The 27,437-nt window shown below is 40.2% G+C and overlaps 2 protein-coding genes across 4 annotated transcripts in view; one reads left to right on the forward strand and one right to left on the reverse strand.

Moving 5' to 3' along the window:
* LOC115646061 (poly(rC)-binding protein 3-like) overlaps positions 1–7,182 on the forward strand; it is a 519,652-nt gene extending 512,470 nt beyond the window's left edge. Inside the window, exon 15 of one of the 2 annotated variants that reach the window (XR_003998920.1) lies at positions 6,340–6,384. Coding sequence is in view for 1 of the 2 variants with exons in the window: in XM_030551519.1 (XP_030407379.1) it covers positions 6,340–6,400 (61 nt within the window). In the remaining variant the exon portion in view is untranslated. Of the gene's footprint in view, positions 1–6,339 lie in introns of both variants that reach the window. The other variant, XM_030551519.1, reaches the window with a different exon arrangement.
* On the reverse strand, positions 15–27,437 carry ZNF830 (zinc finger protein 830). Of its 2 annotated transcripts, none has more exons than XM_030551521.1 (10): positions 27,298–27,437; positions 26,199–26,298; positions 22,219–22,342; positions 18,282–18,315; positions 15,412–15,614; positions 14,837–14,924; positions 14,281–14,344; positions 7,189–7,269; positions 5,821–5,897; positions 15–3,638 (listed from the first exon to the last, which is right to left on the reverse strand). In XM_030551521.1, exons 1-10 carry the CDS (start codon positions 27,414–27,416, stop codon positions 3,455–3,457), a joined length of 1,074 nt encoding a protein of 357 aa, XP_030407381.1. In that variant the 5' UTR covers positions 27,417–27,437; the 3' UTR covers positions 15–3,454. The 2 variants fall into 2 exon arrangements, with proteins under 2 accessions (XP_030407381.1, XP_030407382.1); XM_030551522.1 differs by lacking the exon at positions 15–3,638 and adding an exon at positions 3,663–4,315.

Genomic DNA, 27,437 nt, shown 5'->3' on the forward strand with positions numbered 1-27,437 from the left:
ATGAAGATGAGAGAGACTTTGCCAGCTGTACTGTTTTTAATGTTCAGTTCCCTTCCCAATTCCTCATACATACATTAAAGAAATATTCTTCAAACATGCACAAAATGAAGAAAACTGAAGACCACAAAATTATAAAGTTAGACATGCAAAATAATTTGTTATAAAAATGAAGTGTACATTCATGTTTCTTTATACACTCTGTTCTTAAAATCAGCCATGTCTGTTCCACTTTCTCTGATCAGAATGTTAAGACCAATGACAAATCTGGCCCTTAATCAAATCAGTCCTTGGAAACATACTAGATCCCACTGAGGGAACTAAACAGGACATACAAAAGTTTCTGGTTCTCTAAACACAAGACAACCAGAAACTGGTGTGCTGGCTTCAACCTACTTCTGGTAAGTATTAACATATTAGAAATATGCAGTGTTGTACCTATGACAGTTCCAGGATATTACAGAGAGGAGGTAATATCTTTTATTGGAACAACATCTGTTGGTGAGAGAGACAAGCTTTTGAGCTACACAGAGCTCTTCTTCAGGTCTGGAGAACTTAGGGAAAGTCTACACTACAAAACGGCAAGTAAACCTAAATTATGTTGAAGTACAGCCACTGCAGTAATTAAATCATTTTTGCATGTCCACACTACTCTTCTTATGTTAGCGGTGCACATCCTCATTAGGAGCCCTTGCACTAATTTAACTGTCACTGTGGGACGTTGTGGCACAGCTTCTGAAAGGCAGTAACAGTCAATGTAAGCAATGCAATGACTACACTGACACTGCATAAACCTAACTACATTGGCCTAAACTCTATGCCTCTCGTGGAGGTGCAGTTATTGATGCCATAGCTACCAGGGATCAACGCTGCTGTGACTGATGCAGCAGGGGTTGATTTAGCAGGTCTAGTGCAGACCCACTAATCGACCACAGAGCACTCCCTGTCAACTCTGGTTCTCCACAAGAAGATGATTAAGTCGACAGGAGAGTGTCTTTCGTTGATGCAGCACAGTGTACGCTGCAGTAAGTTGACCTAAGCTACGTTATCTTCAGCTACGTTATTAATGTAGCTGGAGTAGCGTAACTTCGGTTGACTTACTGTAGTAGTGTAGAAAATGCCTAAATTGATGTAGTGGGAGAGTTACATCAGCGGGAGCTACATTTTAGTGCAGTAAACACTTAGAGTTAGGCCAGCGCAAGGTAGCTTATGTCAACCTAACTGTAGTGCAGACCAGGCCACAGAGTAATCAGAGTACCACAGTTAAATATAAGGTGGAGTAGATTGTTAAGCATAAATAGTTACACCTTTCAATGGTCCCTTGAAATCCTTGTTAACTATTTATGCTCAATCTGTTCCACCTTATATTTAACTGACACACTGATTAAGTTTTCCAGATCTGAAGAAGAGCTCCTTGTAAGCTCAAAAGCTTATGTCTCTCACCAAACAGAAGTTGGTTCAATTAAAGATATCATCTGACCCACTTTGTCTCTCTAATATCAAAATTAAGAGGCTGTGCAGCTCTCCTTAGTGGACTAGTGGGGAGGTTGGGGGAAAGAGTATGCAGCAGGAAAATTGTACATCACACACTTCCCAGAATTTATGGAAAATGAAGGAAACTTTATTTTACAGAAAATAGCAAGACTGCCAGTCATTAAACCACCATTCTCATTACCTCCATCTTTCCGAGCAGGAACTTTCATTCCTAAACAAGAGGGGACCTACTCTCACTATTTCACTCATTGCAGTATGATACGCATCCAGTAATACTGAAATTCAAAGTAGTAATATACTGCCATGTTTATTCTTTGCCAGTTAAATCAGTAACTTGCCACACTGTTCAAGATTTGTTGTTCTAGTTTTTGAACGTTTCTGTTTATAAGTTAGTGACACTTGGAAACCATTTTTGCCAAATTTCTGGATATTACCAATGACAGAGATCATTAGTTGCAAAGTTATACTTGAAATTTTTATAGAATTATTGGTTGTGCTTGTTTTTTGTAATTATTACAAAATTGAGCAAAAAATATCAAGCATGCAGGCCAGTATGTGTGGTCAGAACACAGTGATCTATTGTTCTGTTAAGCACTGTATCAATTTTACTTTTCACAACTTTGTTATAACACATGGCTGGAATGTGTAAAGTAGGAGAAGTAAAGTAGAGTCAAGAGAATCTGGCAACAGTTCTCACACACAATGTTCATTGTGACAGATGCTACAAAAGTGACATTTACTTTTAGTGAGCAATAACATCTTTTCCCTTAATAAAACACTATGATGGTCAGTAGATACAACCTGTACCCAGACTGACAAATTAATTTTGTGGTAAGATTATTCTATTCGTTTTTTTTCTTCCTCTCCAAACCAACCTTGTAATATATTTCCAAACATATAACCTTTTCCAAAACCTGAAGTAAAAAAAATAAGCTGTCTTTCCAAAACTCTACTTCTTGGGACCGAACTGAAAAATCCATACAGATTTTCAGAAGTTCCTGCTAGCTCAGTAAATCTGAGGGCTTTAGGGGCTTTTAAAGCTCAAAGAGCATATGATTTTTAAAAAATAGAATCTGGCTCTAATTTAGCCAGTACATACTGAATCTCAGTACATTTTTTGCTCCTCTTTTATGTTACCTCAATTTTGTCCTGTTCACTGGTTCTTAACTTTAAAATGTTATTTACCCATTTGCACACTTGAGAGAAAGAAAACAGAATTCCAAGGCTCCCTTGAAAGCTTCCAATATTTACAACTAAAATAAATTAGGTTTATTTTGAAGTTATTCTTCCAACGCCACCTAGGTTTCCAGTGCAGTGCTCAAAGTTGCATACCCATTTCAACCCTCTGCTCAAGAGTTTTCACACGTTCCAGTCTGTAACTGCATTAACGAAAACAGATTTGAGTCCAGCACAGTCTTCTGCAACATGCATGCCCACTGTAGCATGGCAGGAGAGCAGAGTATTACAACTTCTCCACAATCTGTTGCTCAATATTTCTGGATTCTTAGGTCATTTACATATGAAAGAGTAAAACATTGGACGACCAACACGCTACATTTTACTAGTAACTTCTAAAACGTAGTGGATAAAGCTGAGTTTCCTATCTGAAAGAACACTGTACACTGGCTGGTATGAACTACAGCACAGGACAACTCAAAGCACTGATTTAGTATATGTTACACTTCCAGAAGTCTATGTTGACTATAAAATTACTTGCTCATTAAAATAATTTTAGTAGGAAATAATTTTAATAGGAAAGTTATATTTAAACTTGTAAAACATTTATAATATACAACCTTTACACAAAATACTCCATTTTAGACCTACAGAGATACGGACATATTTTTTACAGTTAACCTCAATAGTATCTGCAAGATCCTTCTTAAAAATAAATATTTTAACAAAAATGTCTGATAAAAAGTAATACCACAGATCAACAGAATATGAGTATGCCACTGAAATGCTACAACAAAGCCCCTTTCACTCTCCAGTCTTGGGACAGCAAATCCTGCAATTCTCCTTCATCTTCACTACCAATATCCTCATTCTCTTTCTCCTGGGTTGCTCTTAATCTCATGGCTTCCTTAAATTTATCTTTCATTACATCCTGGCGGTTACGCAGCAGCTCAACACGGCGGTAACATTCACTGTAGAAAGGTAAAAAGAGTTAGTTAACATTTATGGCCTTTGCCAATTAAAAAACTGATTTTCCCACAATACTGGGAATGCTGCTCCTTCTGTCAAAAAACCTGAAAGACATACAAACATTAAAATTCAAATAAGTCTTTCACAATAGACCCATTTGATTATTTAACATTTTGCTGTAGCCCTGTGGAAGCAGAATGAAGAAGTGGAGTCCCTTGGTCATAGCTTCTCTTACAAAGATGTCAAAACCAACAGATCAAATCACAATCCTGTGATAATTTGATTAAAAAAATACCAAAAATATGAAACAACTTGATCAAATTCTGTAGAGAAGGAAAAAGCTCAAACCAATCTTCTCAATTTTTGTCTAAGATGTTATTTCACCTGAGGTGGAAAGGGGAGCACATGGATTTTTATTGCTATCCGTTATGACACACAGAAGTAGTACATTTAAATGGAAGCCTGACAAAGTGTTGTAGCCCTGGCACTTCACCATCTTAAAAAAAACTTGTGGTTGGCTGTCAGATTTTGCATTTGCTTTAAAGTGCAGTTTGACTCTGAAAAATAACTATGTAAAAATGATAACTCTTACTAGTGAACAGGATCTGTTCCTTGCAAATACCAAATTCTACTTACTTGATTTCAATAAGTTTTTTACTTCTTGTCACTCCTATTAGCCCTGTAGATTCAATACAGAGAAAAGAGCTTAAAGCTGGATCCTAATCATGGACTCGACCATTGAACACCATAATGTCATGTTTAGAGAGTTACTTTCAGAGTATACCTGCACTTTGTGATACTTCATTTGATCTAGAATACCATCAGTTTTAAAGGGCAGTTGACCTTACAGTCCACAAACTATTTCACCAGCTTTACCAGGTTAGTTTGAATTGATGCTGAGGAGTGAACCACAACGGCCATTTCTCAACCATCAGTTGTATTACCAGTTTTGAAAGCCCATTGGAACACACACTCAAAGACAGGCTTCTGGAACTGAACACAAAATGTCTAAGATGCTTCACAGGAGGCACTCCCACCCAGCACTGAGGATGTACTCCATTTAAAAAGTTGCTCTAGAAAATACGACAGCTTCCAAAAAGCTTCACTGGCTATTAGAACATTGCCTGCATTCAAATATGCTATTCTAAATATAAGATGAAGCTAAAAGTCTGGCCACACGGACTTCTACTTCAGACAAAATAAATCATCAATAGCAATAACCTTTGCAGCTACCTACAAATTCCTCAATTTGGTTCCACGTAATCATGAGATTTTAAACTGTGATGGTAAAAGGGACTGTTTAAACACCTTCAGGCTCTTATTCAAAGCTCTCCCAAGAATTACAAGATGACTGTTGAAGCAACTTGACTTTGAGATCATCATTAATACCATCTAAGTAGCTTCTAACTCTGCCACACTGGTTAACTATTGCTTCAGTGTGAACATCTCCTTTTCGCTTAAAGATGGTTGCTAGTTTTTACACATACACACGCACACACACCCCAACCATCTTTTCCTTTGCTTTCAATCAATAGCTCTGTCGTGAACTGTACATGTAATGCAAAACGACTGTATTCACTGATCTTGCTGAAGCTTAGACTAATGTATGTCCAACTGTTTCAATGGAACATTGCAGCTAGTGAGGGTTCACATGACAAGGTACATCATTCAGAAAACATTTTCAAATAATTGCCATGAGAGCCAAGGGCCCAGGTAGTCATCAAGAATTAAGACATGAATTATCACATGAAAATGATGTTCGTAATTTTTTGTTCAGTCTACTAAAAGCTGCTTAAGAGTATGGTTATCAAAGATAGTCATTTCACTGGAGTTCTACATGATGCAGAAGCCACAGATGGAGCGTAGGAAAACATGAACCTTGTTCCTATAGTTTATTGGGCGTGCCTCTGCCTTTACCTACTGTTTTCAGAGCTCCCAGTGCAGTCTGTCTCAGTAAACACCGTATAGTGCTGCTGCCCAAATGAATCATTGTATTAAAAAAGTTTCATTGTCAGGAAACAAACTGTTTTTTAAATTCAAACACTTTGATCAGTGAATATTTAAAAGCATTGACATGGCAGGTTACAAATGAAACTTCATGCATTCAGAGTCTTATCACATATATACCCATTTTCGGGGGAGGGGGAGCAGAAAGCAAAGTTTGATAAAGACTGATCTACTTACATCTGCTCATCAATTTCTCCAATCTGACGATCCAAACGTCCCTCCTCATCTTCTTCTGCCACTATTGCTTCTGAAATCTAAACCAGGAAAGCTGTGCATAAGTTTAGGCCCATTTGATCTTTTTTTCAGTAAAAGAGCATACTGGAAATTAAAAGCAAGAGATTAAAGTATGCTGTAACAGTCACAATCCTATGTAGACCTTCCCTCCTCTAAGAGATATGTTAACAGGACATACAGGAAAAGTCTGTGTGGCTTGGGCTAAAGTTCAGTGAAAAGAACAGAATGAAATGCTACACCAAATCCCTAAACAGTCTAGCTCCTTCTCCTTTTGAATTTTTTAGTTCAATATTAAAAATTGTTTTGAAACAGAATATAAAGCCAAATGCATCCATCAAAAGGCTTACGATGCAACAAAACATACAACATTTGGTGTTTACCAATTATGCACAGTAAGCCTGTTAGAAGTATTAACTATACCCACTTGATTCCAATGTATTTCTAACCTGTTATTTTTTTCAGCATATACTTTCTCAAATCTGAATGTCTGGGAGAGGCTATGCAACCAGTGGTCCACGCATAACTGAGAAGATTCCTTCCTATGCTGAAGAATTGCTTAAATGGTTAATGTTAACAAAATGTATCCACTATTAGTTTTTGTATGAAAGTTTACTGTATAGTACTGCTTTAACAAGTAATGATAAATTGTTCTGTACCAGTTATGATTATTTTCAATTCAAGAATTTAAAAACATTAAAAGGAAGCAAGTATCTACCACAATGTCCTGTACAGTGTACATCAGAATGGTGTAAAATCTGACTCTTATACAAGGTTTCATGCAACCTTAAGCAGTAAGAAATTGGCCCCAGTTTTTCTGTATCCTAATCAGGATGTGTTCTGTGTAAATTCCTCTAAAATATTCCCAATTTTAGGGGTGTTTTTTGTCAAGTTTAAATTCACCACAAACACTCTTGTAGCTTTTACAGAGGTTAAGATGTTTAGAGAGAGGTGTAATTTTCAGATTTTAAAATTAAATGTTTCTATAGGCAACTTTTCTGAAGCAGCAGCTAGGAATATGGCCCATTGCCTGCAGATGGGAAACTGTCAAGGTGTGCCTGCTATCTCACTTAAATCCAGCCTAGCGTATTTAATTAGATATGTTTGTCATCAAACGCTCTTTCCACTTAACTTTTCCTTGAGTGTAAAATGCGGGGACCTTTCACTCAGCTGTAAAGTGTGTTTAACTGCACATTGCATTGTGACAAGCAGTCAAATACAGTATATCACTCACTCTGCCAAGCTGCATGAAATGGCAGTTTTTCCAATTATGTATCGTATTTAGAAGCAATAAAGATAAATTCCATCACTTACCGTGTTAACTTGTCGCATCGCCTTCTGAAATTCGTCCCACTCTTTGTCCAGCTGATCCTTCGGAGCATCAACCTTTCGCACCTAGTGAATGTGAAAAACCAAACTTCTTTAGCAACTGCCTAATGAGTCTCACTGGCATTCTAAAACCAATAGGAAAAAAACAAAACAAAACAAAACAAAACAAAAACAAAAAAAAAAAACTTATATTCTGCTATTTACTAAGAAAGTTTTGACAGCAAGTAAATGCTTTGGCTCAAATCATGCCTATAAAAACAAACAGTCACCTTTCATGCTTTTGGAGAAAAAATCTGATTCTAGACCTAAATGGAAAACTGCCTGTACAAAATGTATGATTATAATATTGAGGGAAAGCAGCTAACCACAAATGGATGGCACAAGATATTTGGGATGCTGAAAGCAACCTGGCCTATCTAGTAATATGATAGCCTCTATTTTTGACTGTTTTCAATGTCCTGCTACCACTGCATGGAATTATAGTTTGTGAATCCCCATCTGTCCAACAGCATACAGCAGCACATCCCAGTCTTAGTGTTTTTTGAGATATCTGCCTTTAAAAAAAATCACAATTTTGATTACCATCTTGACTGTTGCCCCTATACTTCAATTTAGGGGCTAGCATAAGAACTGTTAGAGCAGTCTGCCATTAATATTGCTAATCCAATCTTTCCAATGATACCAAACATTAATTACTGACTCTAGAAATGGTGGGAATATTGTCTGCAAAAATAATGTTGGAACTGAAGTGGGATGAAGAAACAGGATCTGCATGCATTTGGGAGAAAAGGTGTGTAGTGTCTGCTGGGAGATTAGCTCTTCCTACACAAGGGAGTGCACGGAGGGCGGGAGGAATGTAGGCGATCACAGTCACGCCTTGTGCTTGTAGCACAGCATCCTCGCAAATGAACCAAATAATCAAAGACGGTAACAGAAACGCCCAAAACTCACAATTAGTTCTCTCACCAGAGGTTGTGACATGAATCATGTGCTTGATGACTAATAATGTCTGGGTCACCATTCTTTACTCTATGCTACTTTGGGATGAGTAATGGAGTTAAGAGGAACTAAACAGTTTGAATAAAATAACTTGTGGAACTTCCTTTCTACTTTAGCTTTCTTTTCCTTTTATCCATTCCTGTCTTTTGCCAATACGGCAATCCTTATAATGTAAAATGATCAGTCATTTACATGCTTTGTTCTCGATTGATCAGACAATATGCAACAGTATAAAATAAGTCATAGTATTAACTGAAGAGTCTGAAAGCAAACTACATGCTGGGAGATATAACACTTCCATCATTCCATATTTCTGTTTTGTGGTTATTCTTATCATGGATAGATGTATTGTATTGTTATGTATTGTGGTTTTACCTTTTGTAAGTCATGATTATTTGTATTCCTTATAATAAACTTAAAACACTAACATGACAGAATTATTTGTCCTTGAAGTGTGTATCTGATCAAACATTTAAATGCATTAGTAACCCCAGATATTAATACTAGATTTCAAAGAGCAGTGTTTTTTAAACACACAAAACCAGAGAAAATTGCAAAAACAGGCAGCACCTCTGAACATTTTGTCTGCAATTCCTGCCTAGAACCACTGTAACAGAGTCTGAGATTACAGCGCCACCAATGTGGTGGCACTCCTCCTCTCCATATGAGCTAAACTGGAAGGAGTTGATTAGCAAGAGCTTTGTGCCACTGGCAGTGAACAAATATAGCAGCCTACATGCTTGTGAATTGCATTAAGAACCTGGGTCAAAGAGAGACCACTAACTGGCACTGCCTATGCATTGGCAGACTGTCCCTGGCTCACAGCATCCATCACCTGCATGACACTCTCCCCTTTTTCACTTGCACATCACTCTAATCACAGCTCTAGACACCACTATCAATAGCCCAAACCCCTAGCACCTCAACTACACCAGCAACACAAAGGATTCATTTTAAAATAAATGGTTATTTTAAGTTTCCCCCAAGTACAGATCAAACTTCTAAACACTCTACAGATTATACTATGCACATTACGCTGGTGCAGACAACATGAAGCTCTTACTCATCTTCCAGCTCCTGCAGGGCTCATGGAGAGTGGCAGGAAAATATCATTGATGCTAGTGCTAACTGCAGGTAACAGCAAACATGTAAGTTTGAGATATCAGTGTTTCGACCTAGTATCAAGGCTAACACCTCAGGTGCCAAGCATGGTTACAGCAGTTCTAGCAGCAAGTTCTCTAATTACTTTTCTGCAGTAGAGCAATTCATCACTTACAAAAAATACATTACCCTTCTCAACTATATTCTTCAAAATTAAGTATCCCCATTTCTCGGTGCGTGAAGAAAGCTATTAGGCATGCCACATGCAAGCATACCTAGAGGCATGGCCAATGCTGAAAGCATCCCACTAGAGAAAATAAAATAGGTACAGGCTGGTAAAGATCAGAGTGGGATTGTGGAGGGATACAAAATATTAAACAAGAGGCTGCTTTCTAGCAGCATTCATTATTGCTGTGTTATATTAATAGTTCTTCTGCACATACAAGCATGTAATAAGGAGACATTAGAAACATCTACGGCATCATCTCACAGTAAAACGGCGGCTGCAAGTATTTGCTTTATAAACCATGTGGTAAAATCATCAACACACCAAGAGTGTTGATAATTCTCAGGCATGCTCAATACAGAGACATGTTACATGAAAAAAATAATTTTCCAGAAAATTTCCAGCCCATCCCATGGTTTGCCAATTTTACAAAGCAATATGAGACTGTGCAGATATGCACAGCTATCAAATTTGCAGTCAGTCAATTTTATGCACAAATGTAAAAATAGATTGTTTTTGGAAGACATGCAAAAGAAAATTATGCTATTTTCATGAGTGAATACAAAATAAGGGCATCACTTGGTATACAAGATGTTGTAAATTTGGACCAGAACAAAAATTCAACTTTTTATGGTGATTTTGGCCCCAAACCTCTCATGACCCCTCTCCCTCAGCCAAAAAAATGTTTTCTACTAGGGCAGCAAAAAGAAAGGGTGAGAACTAGCTTGCTGTTCGAGTGGGCTAGTACTGTACATCACACAGCAATCTACTTAGATCTTCACTCCTAACATCCAGCAGACATGTTAACCTCAATAAAACTCCCTTTAAACCATGAGAAAGCTGTACTGCAAATAACTGCCAAGAATAAACTCAGTCTGAAAGGATGCTCAGACCCCACTGTTAGCAATCTTCCCTTCCATGTCCTTAAATTAATATACATTGAATCATAGAATTGTAGGACTGGAAGGGACCTCGAGAGGTCCTCTAGCCCAGTTCAGGACTAAGTATTATCTAGACCATCCCTGACAGGTGTTTGTCTAACCTGCTCTGAAAAATCTCCAATGATGGAGACTCCACAACCTCCTTAGGGAATTTATTCCAGTGCTTAACCACCCTGACAGTTTGGAAGTTTTTCCTAACGCCCAAACTAAACCTCCCTTGCTGCAATTTAAGCCCACTGCATTTCTTGTCCTATCCTCATAGGTTAAGAAGAACAATTCTTCTCCCACTTCCTTGTAATAACCTTTTATGTACTTGAAAAATGTTATGTCCCCTCCAGTCTTCTCTTTTCCAGACTAAACAAACCCAATTTTTTTTTCAATCTTCCCTCATTGGTCATGTTTTCTGGATCTTTAATCATTGTTGTTGCTCTTGTCTGAACTTTCCCCAAATTTGGCCACGTCCTTCCTGAAATGTGGTGCCCAAATTTGGACTCAATACTCCAGCTGAGGCCTAGTCAAAGGATGGAGTAGAGCCAAAGAATTACTCCTCATATCTTGCTTATAACACTCCTGCTAATACATCCCAGAATGATGTTGGCTTTTTTTTTTTCGCAACAGTGTTACACTGTTCCCTCCTATTTAGCCTGTAATCCATGATGAACCCCAGATCCCTTTCTGTAATACTCCTTCCTAGCCAGCCATTTCCCATTCTGTATGTTTGCAACTGATTGTTTCTTCCTAAGTGGAGTATTTTGCATTTGTCCTTATTGAATTTCATCCTATTTACTTCTGGACAAACTGGAGTAATCGTCTGATCTCCTTGAATCCTCCAAAGCAGTGGTTCTCATCCAGGGGTCTGGGGCCACAAGCAGGTTTCAGGGGGTCTGCCACGCAGGGCTGGCAATAGACTCTCTGGAGCCCAGGGCAGAAAGCTGAAGCCCCACCGTGTGGGACTGCAGCTGAGGGCCTCAAGCCCACCATCCAGGGCTGTAGCCAAAGCCTGAGCAACTTAGTTTCACGCTGCCCTCTGCGGCATGGGGCCCCGAGAAATTTCCCTCCTTGCTACTCCCCTAATGCCGACCCTGGATTTTATATGCAGAAAACCAGTTATGGCGGCACTGGTAGGCTGTGAAAGTTTTTATAGCATGTTGAGGGAGGGGCCTCAGAAAGAAAAAGGTTGAGAACCCCTGCTCCAAAGCACGTGCAACCTCTCCCAGCTTTGTATTGTCCACAAACTTTATAACTGTACTCTCTCTGCCATTATCTAACTCATTGATGAAGATATTGAACAGAACCGGACCCAGAACTGATCCCTGTGGAGCCCTCCCTCGATATGCCCTTCCAACTTGACTGTGAACCACTGATAACTACTCTCTGGGAACAGTTTTCCAACCAGTTATGCACCCACCTTATAGTAGCTCCATTTAGGTTGTAGTTATCTAGTTTGTTTATGAGGTCATGCAAGACAGTATAAAAAGCCTTACTAGAGTCAAGATATACCACATCTATCGCTTCTCCCCTATCTAAAAGGCTTGTTACTCTCTCAAAGAAAGCTATTAGGTTGATTTGGCACCATTTGTTCTTGACAAATAAATGCTGACTGTTACTCATCACATTATCTTCTAGGTGTTTGCAAACTGATTGCTTAATTATTTGCTCCATTATCTTTCCCAGTACTGAAGTTAAGCTGACTGGTCTGAAATTCCCCAGGTTGTCCTTATTTCCCTTTTTATAGATTGGCACTATATTTGCCCTTTTCCAGTCCTCTGGAATCTCTCCGATCTTCCATGGCTACCTGAAGATAATCACTAATGGCTCAGATATCTCCTCAGTCAGCTCCTTGAATATTCTAGGAGATATTTCATCAAACCCTGGTGACTTGAAAACATCTAACTTGTTTAAGTAATTTTTAACTTGTTCTCTCTCTATTCTAGCCTCTGATCCCACTTCATTTTCACTGGCATTCACTATGTTAGATGTCTAATCGCTATTAACCTCTTTGGTGAAAACTGAAAAAAAAATTCATTTAGCACTTCTGCCATTTCCACATTTTCTGTTATTGTCCCCCCCCCCATTGAGTAATGGGCCTACCCTGTCCTTTGTCTTCCTCTTGCTTCTAATACTTTCACATACATCAACACAAAACCATTTAATTAGTCACTCTCACTTATTTTGGACTGAAGGGTTCACCCACTACCCTGAGTATTACTAAGGGCTTGGCTACACTTGCAAGTTACAGCGCATTAAAGGAGCCCCGGGCGCACTAGCTCACTACCCATCCACACTGGAAAGGCACAGAGTGCTCTGAGACTCCATAGCTAGAGCGCTTCTGGTACTCCATCTCGGTGAGTAGAATAACGTTTGATGTGCCTCCGATGGAGCACCTCAGCATCAGTGTGAACGAGGTGTTGCATTACTGCGCTCTGATCAGCCTCTGGAAATAGACTCAGACTCACAGACTCCAGGACTGGAAGGGACCTCGAGAGGTCATCGAGTCCAGTCCCCTGCCCTCATGGCAGGACCAAATATTGTCTAGGCCATCCCTAATAGACCTTTATCTAATCTACTCTTAAATATCTCCAGAGATAGAGATTCCACAACTTCCCTAGGCAATCTATTCCAGTGTTTAACTACCCTGACAGTTAGGAACTTTTTCCTAATGTCCAACCTAAATCTCCTTTGCTGCAGTTTAAGCCCATTGCTTCTTGTTCTATCATTGGAGGCTAAGGTGAACAAGTTTTCTCCCTTTTCCTGACGACACCCTTTTAGATACCTGAAAACTGCTATCATGTCCCCTCTCAGTCTTCTCTTTTCCAAACTAAACAAACCCAATTCCTTCAGCCTTCCTTCATAGGTCATGTTCTCAAGACCTTTAATCATTCTTGTTGCTCTTCTCTGGACCCTCTCCAATTTCTCCACATCTTTCTTGAAATGCAGTGCCCAGAACTGGACACAATACCCCAGCTGATGCCTGACCAGCGCAGAGTAAAGCGGAAGAATGACTTCTAGTATCTTGTTTACAACACACCTGTTAATGCATCCCAGAATCGCGTTTGCTTTTTTTGCAACAGTATCACACTGTTGACTCATATTAAGCTTGTGGTCTACTATGACCCCTAGATCTCTTTCTGCCATACTCCTTCCTAGACAGTCTCTTCCCATTCTGTATGTGTGAAACTGATTGTTCCTTCCTAAGTGGAGCACTCTGCATTTATCTTTATTGAACTTCATCCTGTTTACCTCAGACCATTTCTCCAATTTGTCCAGATCATTTTGAATTTTGACCCTGTCCCATAATTTCCTTAAGTCAAGTGGCCACTCTTTTCATTGTTTTGGATATGCCCTTTGAAAGCTCCATTTGATAGCTGGCTGCTTATCTGCTCCAAGACAAAGCAACCATTACTGTGGAATGCTGGGTGAGAGAGAGAGGCGGGTGGGGGGGGAGAGCGGTGTCTTTTGCTGTCAGAACTTACAAGCTAGCATGCCGACATGCTCTCAGCTCTGCAAAAACCCACTTTATCTCCCCTCACATACACACAACACTCTGTCAGATTCCACTCCCCCCACATTTGAAAAGCACGTTGCAGCCCACTTGCATGCTGGGATAGCTACCACAATACAGTGCTCTCTGTGGCCATTGCAAGAGCTGCTAATGTAGCCATGCCAGTGCACTGGCAACTGTCAGTGTGGACAGACTACAGCGCTTTCCCTACTGCGCTCTACGAAGGCTGGTCTAACTCAAAGTGCTCTACATATGCAAGTGTAGCCATGCCTTAGGTCTGAAGAAAAACAAACAAAAGGATCTCTTACCCTTGCATCCACCTCAGGATCATCAAAGAATCCCTCTGGTAAAGCTTCTGCAGTGTTTTCTTTCCTGAAATGTTAAAATAACGGACAGTTCTCTTGATCTAGGGCTTATTACTGTACTCTTTAATTCCAAAATAAAATGTCAAGAGTAAAGACCAGTATATTTTTGATGAAGAACTAGAAATGTAAAAAAATTCATTTCTCTTCCACATGCAGCAGATGTTAAATCAACAAAATTTGTTTCTATAGCTAAATCTTATCAAACACATAAGGAGCTGAGTAGATAATAGGTTTGAGTCAATATTCCAGAACTCAGAGCTGGAAGTTAGGCTCCTAGGTGTTTTTAAAAGTAGTGAGCACCCAAATGCTTTCCCATCACTTTAGGTTCCTATTTTTGAAAATCTTTTGGAATGCTTAAAACAAGACAGCTTGCTGTAAGTGAGACGAATCTTCTACCTGTTCAAAGTGATAGACCTAAATATGGTCAAAGTTATGTATATTATCTGGAAGAGTGAAACTTATTTGCATTTCCTCTTAACATTTGATCTGATTAATTTACCTTTCCACTACCTTTTCTTGAACTTCTGCTTTCTGAATAGACCCTGAATGAGAGACAATGGGCGCAGCTGTTTTGTTGTCAAAGAAATCTACGAGAAAAGACACACACGACCTTATGTACAAGGGACCTATGCTTCAAGCTTCTACACAAAGTTTTGACTAAAGAGGAATTTAAATTAGTATCATTTGTGTTAATCAAGAAACAAAACTAGCCAGTCAATACTTCACCGGGTGGCTCAAATTAGTATGTTGTACACATTATTACATATTTTAATTCTACAAACATCACTGCAATGAAAGACAATTGCAACATAATATTACCGGGATGCTAGGAAAATATTGTATAATGACATACATTGGCAAGAATCTTTCACATGGACAAGTTTAGCACAGTCACCTGACAAAAATCATACTTCCATAAATATAAAATTAACAAGGAGAAAACCCCAAATAGAACATACCCATCAGTGCTATTTCAAATGTCTAATAATTATAAAATACCTACCAGCATAATTTACAATAAAATAGTCAACAATTTCTTCTTACTGAATTTTATATTTTACAGTCCAAAGTTACCTGCTGGTAGAGCATTAGCTACTGTTTCTTGAGCTGTGGGTGGAATTTCATTTTTCTGCACACTGGGTGATTTGCTAGTAGTGTCTTTTTCTTCCTCTTCCTCCTCATCATAATCTCCTGTCAGTAAACTGGGACCTGGACCCTTTGAAGGCAATGCTTTTGTATCTGCACGTTCTGCTTTATCAAAAAAATCTGTGGGTAGCCTAGGAAAGGACGCAAGCTATAAATATTTGTACTTGAACAAAACCAGTTACAGAACAATGTTTGAAATACAGTTACTTTGTGAACCCTAAGCATCTCCTACAGATAATGCAATATACTGAACAGTGTACCTGCAGGTGTAATATAAAATCACCACCACCTAGAAACCAACATGTAATTATTGTTTTCTTTTTAAGCTCACCAGATATGGTCAGGTCAGTGCTACAAACACATTTATTGTACTAATTCTGTATTAGAATCTGCAGAACAGAACAAAAGGGTTTAAAAAAAACCGATGTCCCACACCAAAGTGGTAACTGCCCTATCATGTCCCCTGAAGCTACATGGTTTCAGATACCAGTTTCATATTCACAAAGCAATGTGCATATATTTTACATACAGGGAAGAAAAGAAACTCATGATAAAGCAGTTCTATTAAAGTTACCTAAACCTTGGTAGCATAAAATTATAATAAACTGTTCTTTATTTTTCATATGTATTACATCTCACCCATTTCCAATATCAAGAATGAGACCCACACTTTCAAAGCTGGTTGTCTAAACTGGGCATCTAAATAAAAGGCTTGATTTTCAGAGGTACTGAGCACCCACACACTGAAGTCAGTAAGAGCTCAGCAGCTCTGAAAATTCAGGTCACATAATTAGACACCTAAATATGGATTTGAAGCACAACTTTAGCATCCAAGGTAGAAAACGTTGGCCTTTGTGTTTTTAAGATGTTAATGTAACATACAAAGGAAACTGGGCCTTTTAAAAATAGCCACTGCAGTGACTGATATCACTACAAACACGGGTGGCAGGTGTACCCCGGGTTTGGGGAGGCTAGCCTCCTGCCCTGCCTGCCTCTTCTGCCTAAAGCCCCGCCCACCAAAAAACCCTGGGCGCCCAAGTGCCCGCAGTCCAAGAGTGCCAGGCAAGTGGTGTCCCATGCTCCAGCCCCAGAGCGCTGTCTGGGCGGGCGATGCAGCCCCTCACCCTACCCCAAAGAACAGGGAGCTGCCATTAGCCCCAGCCAGGGACCAAAAGGAAAGAGCCCACTGCAGCATAGCACCAGGAAGGCGGGGGCCTGAGGATGGAGCACAGGCAAGGCCACACAGGGCTGTCTGGAGAGAGACAACCTCCCACGGCCTTTGATACCCGCCACCCATGACTACAGATTTTAAAGAAATAAAAGTTCCACAACTGTGTAATTTCTGTGAGTACTCAGCATAAGATTGAGCAAACCCTACCCAACAAAGGAAAAGTCCTGTCTCGCTCTGATAGATTGCCTATGGCACACCTACACTGCATTTTAAAACCCATGGCAGCAAGTCTGAGGGCCTGGGTCTATAGACTCAGACTCAAGAGGCTCACGGTAAGGCACTAAAAAAAAAACTAAAAGCAGGGTAGACACTGTGGCCTGGGCTGGAGCTCAGGCTCTGAAGCCCAGGAAGGGAGGTGAGTTCCAGCCTGAGCCTGGACATCTACGTCGATGTTTTTAACAACATAGCACGAGCCTGACTCTCTAGACCTGGACTCAGACTTGCTACTACGGGTTTTAAAACGCAGCGTAAACAACCCCAAGAGGCTGTCTCAGTGGAGATGAGCTCAAGTCTCTTCTTCAGAAAAGTGACATTGACAACCAAGTTTGAGCTCTATAAGGTTTGAAGGGTAAACTCCATTATCTCACAGGCAGTACTTGTGGCCTGATGAGGTTCAATGTATACTTATCTGATCCAAAACTTTTTATAGCAGGAAAAATGTTAGAAAGAAACAGACATCAGTGTGGAAGCACAACAAAATGTCCAATTTCAGTCACCATCATCTTTTTTCATTTTCTCTCATGCTGCCTATCTTTTTACGCCTCTTTCTTTCCCATGTGTTTTTTTTAAGCTTGCTAACTTATCCTGCACTTTGCTCATTTTGTAGCTTCCACTAAAGCTGGATAAGTATCAGGGGGTAGCTGTGTTAGTCTGTATCCACAGAAACAACAAGGAGTCCAGTGGCACCATAAAAACTAACAGATTTACTTGGGCTGGGTAATTAGCTGTCCATTTGCAGCTATGTAGGGCCAGATAGCATACTGTATGCTCGAGTGGTTAAGCACGATCAGAGCAAACAAGAGAAACATGCATTGTCAAGCTCCTACCTCAGACTGTATTCCTCTATGTCACCACAGGACAAGCGTACAAAGCAGGCAGCTTTCAAGTACGTTTTTAGCAGGGTGTCATCTAGTGTCACATAGCTTTCCTCACCCTCAAATATTTCTCTCCTCACCCTCTACCCCCGGGTTAGAAAACAGCAATAGAATGACTAAAAGGATTCTAAAATTTAACTCGAATTTTCTCAAAAACATAAAAAGATTAAGATTTGTGCTTTGAGCTCTTAGGGCAAGACTGTACATTCATCACTAAGTAAGGCCCTGTAATGACAGTAAGGGAATACTTGTTTTCTAACTGGTTCTGAGTCACTCCTATGATTTTTATCTTGCTCATGCAGCTGAAAAAGTTGCTGCTAAACTATGGGTCTGTGCCCATATCAAGACTATATGAGGGAGGGGCTCATGGTATCTACATCCTTACCCACTGCAGGTGCAGAGGAAAAAAACAAAAAGAAGGACTGTAGCTGGCAAAAGGCTGCACAAACAGGTAAATTAAAAGATCTACTTACCCAGACGCAGAAGTCTGTGGCTGGTCATTTAAACCTGCAAAATAGTCAAGAGTCGACTTATGACTGCTTTGCTGTTAAACAAAAGATGAGAAAAAAACAAAACAAAAGTTATATTTATAATGATGAGTAAGGCTACATTTTTGCCATGGATATTTTTAGTAAAAGTCACAGACAGGTCACGGGCAATAGTGAAAAATTTACAGAAGCCTGTGACCTGTCCTTGACATTTACTAAAAATACGTCTGACAAAATGGGTAGCCTGGGCAGCTGTGGGGCAGGGGAGGGACTGGGGACTCCAGAGCCTCTCTCCACTGGCAGCTCCAAGCTGCAGGGGGTCCTCCCGCCTCCGGTGACAGCCAGGACCTCTGGGGAGCCTCCCAGTGATCCACAGTGGCTGAGAGTTGCTGGGGTTCCCCCCTGCAGCAGCCAGAAACTCCGGGGCTCTCTCTTGCCACCCTTGGTGGCTAGGAACAATGGGGCTCCCTCGTGCCATCCGCAGCGACCTCTGGTCTCTGGATCCCCCCTGCTGTATAAGCTAATAATCAAAAATCAGTATTATGTAATCAACTTTGCCACATAAAAAAAACAAACGGAAATATACTCCTTATACAAATGATTATTGCCCTACTAAATCCATGGTACATTGTGGTCAATTTCACAGTCACAGGATTTTAAAAATAGTCACCTTCAGGGGTTTAGATGTTTACACCTGAAACTTCAGAGTGCTGTGACTGTGGGGGTTCTGACCCAAAAGGGGGGCTCATGAGATGACAACACAGAAGTGAGGGTGGCATTCAGAGCTGAGCTGGGTTTGAAGGCAGCAGCCATGGGGCTTCCTGCAGCTGGGGGAGTCTCCCGGAGGTGGATCTGATCTTTCCCATGCTGCTGGGAGCCCCCCAGCTAGGGGCTCCTAGCTGCTAGTCCCAGCCCAGCTGGGGAGGGACAGGACTTCCTCTTTGCCTGCATGGCCGCTCTCAGAGCATCCAGCAACTATGCCTTTCTTCATTCTGTCTCTGCGCCAAAAACACCTGTCTGTGTTTAGACACAGCTCTCTCTGCATTCATGGAGTTTGTTGGACTTGTCAGACACTGCCGAGCTAGCCCTGCAAGGTGGGGAATTCTGCCTTCCACCGAGTTCCAAAACTGTAGCTCAGGCAAAGTACAGTCCACTTCTTTCGCAATCTTTTTGTAAGCAGGAATCTCCAGCCTACAATTCTTGTCAAAGCCAGGAATTGTATTAAGCAAAGTTAAATCCAGCATCAACAGGTGTATTTGTGCAGGGTCAAAAATATGCCCCGTTTTTAGGAACCCTGCTGCAGGTTGTTGAAACTTTTGTGCCATTTTTGCTACATTGCTTGACAGTTCCCCATAGCAGTAGTGTTTTCTGAGCTTCTTTGCCATGCAAAAAAACACCCGCTGAACATTGGCATTTAACTCAGCATTATCAGAGTGATTTTCGTTTGACTGTGCTTCAGCCCAGAACAGTACATCCATTACTTGGTTTTAAGCTTGGTGGATTGTGACATATCGAGATTCGAACCAAGTGATTAAGCCCATCAGTCCTGTAGCATTCTTGGCAAGGAACTGAACTTCCTCATTCAGCTGTGCATTGTTTAGAAGAATTGAAAGGACTGTTAAAACCTGTGTTTTTCATGTCAGTGGTAGCTCTTCTGAGATGAAACCTGAGAAATACTTCAGGTGAGCTGCATGATATTGTAAAGCCCAAAACCAGGAATTCCAACAAGAAATTGCTGGCTCTAGGGGAAGTGCAATTATTTGTTGCCCGATTTAAGTAATTTCAGTCATGTTTGCAATGTGCTGCCTGTATCGAAGTTTGCAGCTAGGTCAGCATTTAATGATCTTTTTAATGTAGCTCACCAGTTTATCAACTTCACCAAACTCATCACCACAGCTCACTGACATGAGAAATTATATGTCCATTACATGTAATATAGACAGCTTTTGGCAATAGACCTTGGAGAACAGATCTGAAAGATTTCGTCATGCAAGTTGCATTGCTGCTTATGAAAGCGGATACTTTGACAAAGTCTGCATCATGTTTTGAAATGGTTTTATTACATCATAATGTAGTTAACAGCATCCAAGTAAATGTAGTCAGCGAGCACTGTTAGCTTTCCTGTCTGTATATCTTTGGCCTTCTCAGAAATAAAATCAAACAGACCGTGCAGTACACAGTTGTCCTGCTCATCAGTGGACTCATGAGAAATAATTTCAGAAGACTCACATGAATTAATTTGAGACTTCCTTTTCTCAAAATGTGCAGCAAAAACCTTTGGAAGGTAGTCCTGTTGTAGATTCGCACTTGGTAAGCAACCGGAATTTTGTATGTCCAGTTGAATGAATTCATGCAACTTTGGGTAATCAAGTTTTTCCAGTGGTATATTAGCACTTGCAAATGCATCCACAAGTTCCATTCTAAATAAATGATGGGTCTCAGAGTTCTGTCGAAACATTACAGCTTGTACAAAATAGTTTGTCACCATTGGCATGTGGAATTTGACTTCCAAACCGTTTCACATGATCCGCTGCAGTAATTATAGAGATTTTTTTATTTGCTTTGGACACTCATTTTAAAGTAATTTCACTTGTCTTCCGGTAGGATACCAATTGAGATCACTACATTAGAAAACCACCCCAATGCCCATATCTACCAATCAGTGAGTTGAGCCCTGACTTTTATTTGCTGTCCTAAAGTGTCAATCAAAATATCCTGTCACGTTTGACTTTTTTTTTTTTTTAAACTGAAACAAGCTAATAATTGCATCTGAAAGGAGCACAATGACCCCTTTCCCCCACAGCTATGGAGCGTTGGGGGCAGTAAACAAGCAGGGGAAGAGGGTGGAACTTCCTGCAGCCAGGGGAAGTGCCTGAGAACAGCCATGCAAAGGAAGAGGAAGTCCCTTCAGGATTACGGAGGAGATCAGGCTCACTTCTGGGAACCTCTCCGGCAGCTGCCTTCAGAACCCAGCCCAGCTCTGAAGGCAGTGCAGAAGTGACACAAAGGAGAAAAGCCCATCTCTGAAGGCACCAGCCATGGAACGTCTTGCAGCCAGTTAGGTTCCCGGGTCTGATCTCTTCCAGAGTGCGTTCATGCAGGGGAAGAGGAATCTCTCCCTAGCCTCACTGTGACTAGCACTGTAGCCCGGTGCATGGTAGGAGTCCCTGGCTTGGATGCCCCCAGTTCTGCCCCACCCCCACTATAGATAGATTTCATGGGGTAAATCTAAGGTCACAGTCCTGATGCATTTTTCATGGCCATGAATTTGGTAGGGCCCTAACCATGACATCCTGTTGACAAGTTGAGTCAATATGATACTACTACAAATGTTACAGAAATGGTTATGTGCAAAGTCTCAACTCCTACACTCATGCAAAGCCATTTGCAGGATCTAGCTCTTATTCATCCCTCAGTCACAGTAAGGCCATTAGCTAGTATAACAAAGTGAAGTTAAGAAAATTGCTTCTGTCAGAACAGTGGAAAATATATTACAATTAGTATTTTTGGAAGTGTGGAAGTATAGCTTCACCGATATCAAATTTCAAATCACGTTTGTTTCCATAAAAATAAAAACACATTTACCTTAATTTCATATATCTATAAATAAAATTAACATCAACAGAGAAGTCAGAGTACCTGCCTTCTCCCTCTTCCATAAAGGAGAAAGTGTTGCAGTAGCCGTGTTGGTCCCAGGTTATGAGAGAGACAATGAACATGATGTTTTATCTTTTATTCCCTAGACATGAAGAAGCTCTGTGTAGCTTGAAAGCCTGTACCTTCCCCCAACAGAGGATGGTCCATAGAGAGATATTCTCTCACCCACCTTGTCTCTCTCATGAATGCTTTTCTCCTTTAAGACATAGAAAGTCGGATTACAGTTCAACAGTACCACAAATACTGAATTAATTTATTGCTTTACCTTTTGTTCTCTTTACTTCTTGGTTTTCTGTGTCAGAAACTTTTCTTTTGGTAGGATGAGATGATGATATGCTAATTGTAGGCCCAGGCACTGTCTCTTTAGCACCTTTTAACTCTGCAATTTTCTGTTAAAAAGAAGTTTGAATCAGCAAATAAAATTCAAGAGACTTTTTCAAAACCTCAAAAATGACTCTGGCATAAGGCTTGTCTACGCTCAAAGCTATGCAGTGGTGCAACTGTAGCGCTTCAGTGAAGACGTTACCTACACTGCTACCTACCTTCGCCCGTCATTGTACATAATTCACCTCCCCGGGGTGGTAGCTACGCTGAGGTTGATCTAGCGCTGTATATACTAGGGGTTATGTCAGTTTAACTATGTCATTCAGGGGCATCAATTTTTCACACTCCTGAGCGATGTAGTTAATACTGATCTAATTTCCTATTTTCCACTTTGTTATACTTGTAGACCAGGCCTTGGAGTTTAAAGTTCAGAATATTTAGAAACCTTTATTTCAGTAAGTTACAGAACACATTTTTACAACATGCACACCTCTGAAACACTGAAATTGACATAATCAAGCTTACAACAACTGAGGTAATGAAGCCAGTGGCTCTACCTTTCCAGACTACTGTACGTACCCCTTCCACTAATGTGAATGCATACCCCAAATTTCACTTCACTTAAAAACTACTTGCTTACAAAATCAGACAAAAATACATGTCACAACACATTAATAATGACAAATCATTTCTCATTTTTACCTTATAATTATAAAATAAATCAGTTGGAATATAAGTATAGCACTTACATTTCTTGTCTAATATAGACAGCAGTAGAACAAGTCATTGTCTATGTGAAATTTTAGTTTGTACTGACTTCACTAGTGCTTTTTATGTAGCCTGTTGTAAAACCAAACAAATATCTAGATGAGCTGATGTACCCCTGGAAAACCTGTGTGTGCCCCAGGGGTACACGAATCCCTGGTTGAGATCTACTGATCTAAGGTGAAGTAAGGAATGAAAGGACAGGTCAACATTAGTAGCACTACACTGGTGCAGCTACACCAATGCAGCTGTGCCACTGTAGCACATCTGGTGAAGACACTCTATGCCAATGGGAGAGCGCTCTCTCATCAGCATAATTACCCCACATCCATGACAGGCAGAAGCTATTTTGGTGGGAGAGCATCTCCTGCCGACACAGCACTGGTGTGAACAGTGCTTAGGTCGCTGTAGCTGCGTTGCTCGGGAAAGTCTTTTTCACACCCCTAAATTATGTAAATTAGATCGACCTAAGCAGTAGTGTACACCTGCCCAAAGCTACAGGTACTTCAATGGCTATAGGTACTGTAAATGCTATATAATAAATGCTAGGATTGGTGATATAATCACTTTTTAAAAAAATGAACAGATATGATGGTTCAAGAGATTGACAGTGGGGTCTTTCACCTTTAGATCATTGATTTAAACGTGATCCAGGTCAGTACTGCCTAAAATTGCTATCATCTGATGGCCCTTTAGTGGCCTGAGTGAAATGAGTCGACAGGTTCACTTCAGCTTCTAAAAGAGAAGTGTCCACATCACAAGTCACCATTACCTGAACCCTATGGATAGGGTTGGAAAAATATGAGTTTCAGATATCTGTCAGGGTCTGTACCAAAACAATGCATTATATTCTAAAACCTCAAGACAGCAATCACATCAGACTCAAAGCAATATTTTTTTTTTAAATCTACACAACAACAGGATTGGGATTAAATTTAAAAAATAAAAGTATAAAATAAATTATGTTATTTTTTCAAATTATATATTCCTGCATCTCTCTAATTTGTTCTCATGCCATTATCTGTTAGTACATACGCTCTTAAAAATTGGAAATAAAATGGTTTTTTCTGCCTTGCTACAAGGTGTGCTTGAGGTCCAGATCTTTTTTGAAAAAGAAGATTAGGTGGTAGAGAGATTATTTGCCAGTTGCAATGCATATATAGCAATTTTCTTTTTTACAAATGAGAATTATGCTATAATATAGTCACATGCTAGCTTCTAAGTAAAGAGTCCTTAACTTAACAAAGGTTCAAGAGACCTGAAGTTAGACCACTGTGTTCTCCTTTGCATAATTATTACAAAAAATATTTGTAAATTCTATCCTGAGGTTAAAAAAAGAAAAAAAAAAGAGGCCCAGCAAAAAAACAAAATAAATAAGAAGTGAAAAATCATCTCTTGACTGCAAGAAGAACTCAGATACATTGTTACTAGAATCATGGCTGTTCATGGGAAAGTCTGAATTTCATTCTTCTGAAATTCATCCCCCAATTTCTGGCTCTCGCATATACCTAGCACGCAACAGGTGCACTTATTTTAGGATAGTCAACATACTCATGACTGGAGCCAGTGGTTTGTCATGTTAAGCTATGTGAAAAATCATGGTCTCATCTTGGGGAGGAAAAAGGTAAAAATAATCTATTAATGGAAAAAAAAAAAAAAACCACACACACACACAGGCCATAAGTATTAACTGCAAAACAAGGGAATTTCAAGAGTTTAAAATACTTTACTAACATTTAATTAATAGTTTAAAACCATCAGCACCTACAGTTCAGTGTCACAGCAGAGGTAGTGCTAGGAGAAGATGAGAGAAACCTGCAGCTCTCTCTTAAGTGCTGCTTTTCTGCTCAGAAAAAGGCAGAAGTGCACAGACACCATCAGCTATGTAAGTTTTCACTGAAAAAACCCCACAAGATAAACAATAGATCACAGAATCCATGTTTCTCTGACAACCCAGTACTTTTAACTTTAGGTTTTTACCTTCCCATGCAACCCAGTTTCTCATGTGCCAGCTCAGTGAAATTTGTTCAATCATGACTACTCAATATACACATGCATAAGTCCCCAAAAAAGTCACACAGTTAGAGATAGTCTGTTTAAAGAGATGAAACAGAATCCATAACTTCCACACAGGCTTATTTATGATAGCTGAACTACTTAGTTTAATCTCTGAATTTTCTATAAACAGTAGTAGCTGTTTTGATTGGTACAAGACAGGCTTGAATTTTTTTTTAAAATGCATTTATATCCACGATCTAGCCTAAAGCCATCAATTATTAGCACTCCACCAATATAAGAGCCAGCTCCTTGCTTCACTGAGGCCTTGCCTTCATTTAAAAAACCAAAAAAAAAAAGTGTTTTTTTTTTAAACCACATACTAGCTAACACAAAGTAATAAATGCATACTAAAATCCTGGTATTGACAAGGCAGCTTGTAGTTTTCACATGTGTTAGCGGGTCAAGATATCCATGAGGCACACCTGCTACAGTAAGTGAAAAAAATAAGCTGTCTTGCCCACACTAGGATTTTACCACATAATCAATGTGTATTAACTAACACATGGTTTAAAAAAAAAAAGCCCATCATTTTTTCTAATGTGAATGCACCTTGATAATACTCCTTAGAAAATCAAGTACCTATCACCTGGGAGTTCAGCTAACTTGACACATACAGTTGTTAAACAGATGTTTACATTTTAAAATTACAGAAAATGTTTTCAAGGGTATGTCTACAATGAAAAAAAAATAAAACCTGCATCTGGCCCAGTGTCAGCTGACTCAGGTGTGTGGGGCCATAAAATTGCAGTATAGGCTTGGGCTCCAGCTCTTGCATCTATACTGGCTGAAGGACTATAAAATTGCAATCTCAAGTTAGCTGACATGGGCCACTTATTGAAGTGTAACCATTACCTTAAATTACAAATACTGACAATTTGCAAATAGATTCCATATATGGCCCTGTAAATGTCATAACAGGGGGGCTCATTCCCCCAAAAGATAGTGGCACTCTATCACTTCATCAACGTACAATTTTTTTTTAAATGGCACAGGTTCCCATCATCACACCTGCTATCTAATCTAGAATCCGTACAAGTTACTCAAACACAAAGATTAAAAATTGCTCTCACAAATCTTGTTATATCTTCAAAGTCTTACCTCTTTGTGTTGTTTCCCTAGTATGTGTGTTTGCCACAAAAGTTCACCCTTAATCTGAGTGTTGCACAACGTACAGCTTAAGTGCCCTAAACGATTATATGTACATTTTGAAGTTGAGGAAATATTTCAAGATCACACATAACCTTCAAAATTATAATTCTGAAATTCTAATTTGTAGACACTTTTCACACACCATTTTCAAAGGCACACTGAGGAAGAGAAACCCACAGCGTAAGTATTTTTAAAACATTCCATTACTATTACATTTCAGGGTTTTATCATGAAAGAAGTGTTTCAATTTATAAGCAAAACACTATATTGTGCTATGCTGGAGTGCTCAAATTGTGTTACCACTAGTGTACCATCCATTTCAAAACAATACTGTAAGATGGTATGTGAACCAATAAAGTTTAGAAGCCACTGTCATTGCAGGACTACTAGAACATGAACTGGTATAAGAGTAGATGTGTAATTTCAAAGTATTTGTGATGCATTCAAGTAGACAAGATTTATAATTTACTATTTACAGCTTTCATTCTATATCATAATCCAATAGTACAGACCACTGCACTTCTGCAGAGCTGCCCTGATTTTAATGAGATTTCAGACGGGGCAAGTGCTTGTAGATGTTGATGGCGAATCAGGCCTTATGACTAAAGAAATGTCAAACTGACTGGCAGCTTTACTGTCCCAGCTGGTGAAAGGCAAAGCATAAATAGACAGACGTGAAGGAGATTTTCCTCCTCGGGAGGAACAATCCCTTCAGATCTTCACCACGCTGCTCGGGAACTCAGCCCCTCGCCCTGCGATTGTTCGCCGGTCACTGTTCGGGGGGAGGCGGTGGCAGGGTTCCCCTGGGCCGCACGACGGGATCAGCAAACTCGGGGCTTTTAGTGGGAACTCAGAAGAGTCCCGGCTTGTCCCCGACCCAGGAGGGCGCGGGGGGGGGCAGCGCGGACCAACCCGGCACCGGCTGAGAGCTGGACACCGACCGGCAGCGCGGGCCCGGGCTCACGGAGGGGGAGACACACGGTCCTCGCGCCAGGCACCAGCCCCGGCGCTATTGACGCGAGGCCGTTGAAGCTCCGGGAAAGGATATTTAGCGAACGGCGCCTCGATTCGCTTCTTCCCGGCGCTTTGTCGCTGCTTCTCCCGCATGAGCCGCCGCAGCTCGTCCTGCTGCACCACCTTCCGCTCCGAGCTCGGCCCCGCCGCCATCTTGTCCCGGAAATGCCTCAG

Source organism: Gopherus evgoodei, chromosome 2 (assembly GCF_007399415.2).
Source record: "Gopherus evgoodei ecotype Sinaloan lineage chromosome 2, rGopEvg1_v1.p, whole genome shotgun sequence".
NCBI lineage: Eukaryota > Metazoa > Chordata > Testudines > Testudinidae > Gopherus > Gopherus evgoodei.

Excerpts from the sequence above, each read along its gene's own strand:
- ZNF830 (XM_030551521.1), bottom strand. The coding sequence starts at position 27,416 with ATGGCGGCGGGGCCGAGCTCGGAGCGGAAGGTGGTGCAGCAGGACGAG. Across the intron at positions 15,615-18,281 it reads CCACAGACTTCTGCGTCTGG|GCTACCCACAGATTTTTTTG; the intron begins GTAAGTAGATCT and ends GTCCTTTCCTAG. Across the intron at positions 14,925-15,411 it reads AGCTAATGCTCTACCAGCAG|ATTTCTTTGACAACAAAACA; the intron begins GTAACTTTGGAC and ends CTTTTCTCGTAG.